This window comes from Palaemon carinicauda, chromosome 29, assembly GCF_036898095.1.
Source record: "Palaemon carinicauda isolate YSFRI2023 chromosome 29, ASM3689809v2, whole genome shotgun sequence".
Classification (NCBI taxonomy): domain Eukaryota; kingdom Metazoa; phylum Arthropoda; class Malacostraca; order Decapoda; family Palaemonidae; genus Palaemon; species Palaemon carinicauda.
This window is the reverse complement of record NC_090753.1, coordinates 94,413,193-94,415,692: the sequence shown is the minus strand read 5'-3', so window position 1 is coordinate 94,415,692 and position 2,500 is coordinate 94,413,193. Positions and strand designations below refer to the sequence as shown.

Here is a 2,500-nt window from a genome sequence, read left to right as displayed (position 1 = left end):
TAATGCTTAAAAATCACCTGTTTACCTACCAAAGTGATAATTTCCTTAACCAGATTCGACTACCCGAAGAAAAGACAACTACCGAACGCAAAAGTTAGCCCAATGGAAGCTGACGAGGACTGCCTTTATTTTTGTGGTTTTAGCTTGGGCTTAAAGCCCAAGAGAGTTAATACCCTCGTAAAGGAGCAACTAGACCGATGGGCTAAAATGTAAGACATTCTCTAATGTTGGTAGTATTAGCTGGCCTCATATCAGCATAGCATATTGAACCTTGAGCTTTACTGTATGAAGACCATATGTCTTGGGAAAATATTTAGTTGTGACTCATTACCATAGTCAATTCTTTTTAGTGAGGCAGATTTGTACTGACTCGCAGGGGTGCCCTTTTAGCTGGGAAAAAATTTCCTGCTCGCTGACTGGTTGGACAAGATCTTTCTGACCAATCAGCGATCAGGAAATTTTTCAGAGCTAAAAGGGCACCCCTGCGAGTCGGTGCAAATCTGCCTCACTCCAAAAATTGACTATAGTAATCATTTGATCATCCAATTCTCTCGTAACCCTATCTACGATGCTGTATACCTATTCACTGAGGCTTCTCTCCCCTAGACCCTTTTACCTTAAAAGGCCGATTTTACTGTTTTCATACTTATAGTATACCAAAGTATTTCTGACTGGCGCGCGGGGTTAGTGGTAGCCTATTGGATACACGTCCCTGCCTGGAAATCTGCTTGACTGGGGTTCAAATCATGCTCAAGATCGATAATTTCTAATAGTGTCTGCAACCTCACCATCCCTGTGTTTTTGGGATGGCGTTTTTGGGGGGAGTCGAAAGGTCTACCTGCTGAATCACCAGCAGCCATTGTTTGGCCCTTCCTGGGCCTAGCTTGATGGAGAGGGGTTTTGTCCCTTGCCTCTGCCATTCATAAGTAACCTTTAAATACATAAATTCATATCACATCTTCTTCAGCATTTGATTTTGCTATAGAAACTATATGATTTAAGTATTCATTTTCTTTTTCTTTTTTGGTGTTTAAAGCTAGTGTATTTATTTACCATCTCAGGGGATCTGGCACTTACCAGACTAATCCAAACCCTACTGTTCTGTGTGACCACATTGGAAGAGAAGAGCTTGGCATATTGGTGGGAGCTGATCCCAAAAGCGTGACGTCTATGAATGGACTGAGTGTCAATCTTCATCTTCTTCTTGTGTCTTTCTATCAGCCTACAACGACTCGCTACAGGATACTCATAGAAAAGGGTGCCTTCTGTTCTGACAGGGTAAGTAGCTTACAGTTGAAGTAGCCTTACTCTGAGATGCGACAATTTTACAATTCTTACTAGCCAATTGAAATCACTGCAGGTTCTACTGATGCACTTGTATAGACGCATGTTTACATGTTAGCCATTTCATCAAGGATTTGATTATTGTATATCTAGATAGCTTGGAAACTAAAATAGGCACGTTGGTTAAGCAATGGAAGCTCTACAGTACTACAAAGGTCTTGTTAAATCCTAAACCACGAGCAATAGGGAGTAGAGCCCTGTATACCATTTGGGCCCTTACTCTGCCCATTTTTAGCATGTTGCATTTCCTCATTCTTTCTTTCCAATATCTTGCTGTCAAACTTCCTTCAAGTTTTATTTCATATCGTAAGTTCTGAGTGTTGTTACAGTTGCCACTTCTTCACTGAATGGCCTCTCTGGCACTAGCACAGGACAATTGCAGTCAATCAAAACTACTGTACACTGAAAAATATTATGTGATCTTCTTGATAAACATTTATAAGATTTTTCATGTAATATCACTGCAGTTAAGTGTTCATGTTACTTTCCAGAAAAATATTTTTGAATGTGCAAGATGATATCTAAAAACTTATACAGGCATGACTAGAAATGTTTAAACACTCCCTGCAATTAATCAATACCTTATTTCATACATATATCTGTATAAACTGAACAAATGAGTGTGGCCAGTATTTGAAAGAGCATTATGGGAATATAATATTAGGGATACTATTGAGAAAGGGTTTGAATGTCAGTCTTATACTAATATCAAATGATCATCTGTTTTATTATCTGCATGTTCTCTCATGGCCCATTACAGCATGGTTAACTGGGATCTACTGTAGAATGCCAGATAACCAAACATGAAGTACTTAAAAGCTAAAGTTCTGGGCTGAATCTAAACACTATTTTTAAACCCTTGATGTTGTACCACAAAAGTTGACATCTTTCATTTCATTAGATATTTTGTGGCTCACGATATTTTTTTTTTTTTTTTTTTTTTTTTTTTTTTTGCATGAAGTACGTCATGAAGACCCAAGTAGCCTTGAGAGGATTTGATCCTGACGAAGCCATTCTAGAAGTTAGCCCAAGACCTGGTGAACACTTGATCTGCACAGATGATATCCTTCAGGTAAGGAAATTTTTATTTAATAACTTCTTTCGTCTCTTGATGCACTTAATAAGTCAGCCACCTTTAGAAGGAGTCTGTGAATCT

At 38.6% G+C, this 2,500-nt stretch overlaps 1 protein-coding gene across 1 annotated transcript in view; it reads left to right on the top strand.

Annotated features, from left to right (window-relative positions):
* The window catches only part of LOC137622369 (uncharacterized), a 40,075-nt gene that overhangs the window by 33,139 nt on the left and 4,436 nt on the right, over positions 1-2,500 (top strand). The window contains exons 10-12 of the mRNA XM_068352965.1: positions 54-209; positions 1,062-1,278; positions 2,306-2,416. Coding sequence (XP_068209066.1) covers positions 54-209; positions 1,062-1,278; positions 2,306-2,416 — 484 coding nt within the window. The remainder of the gene's footprint in view (positions 1-53; positions 210-1,061; positions 1,279-2,305; positions 2,417-2,500) is intronic.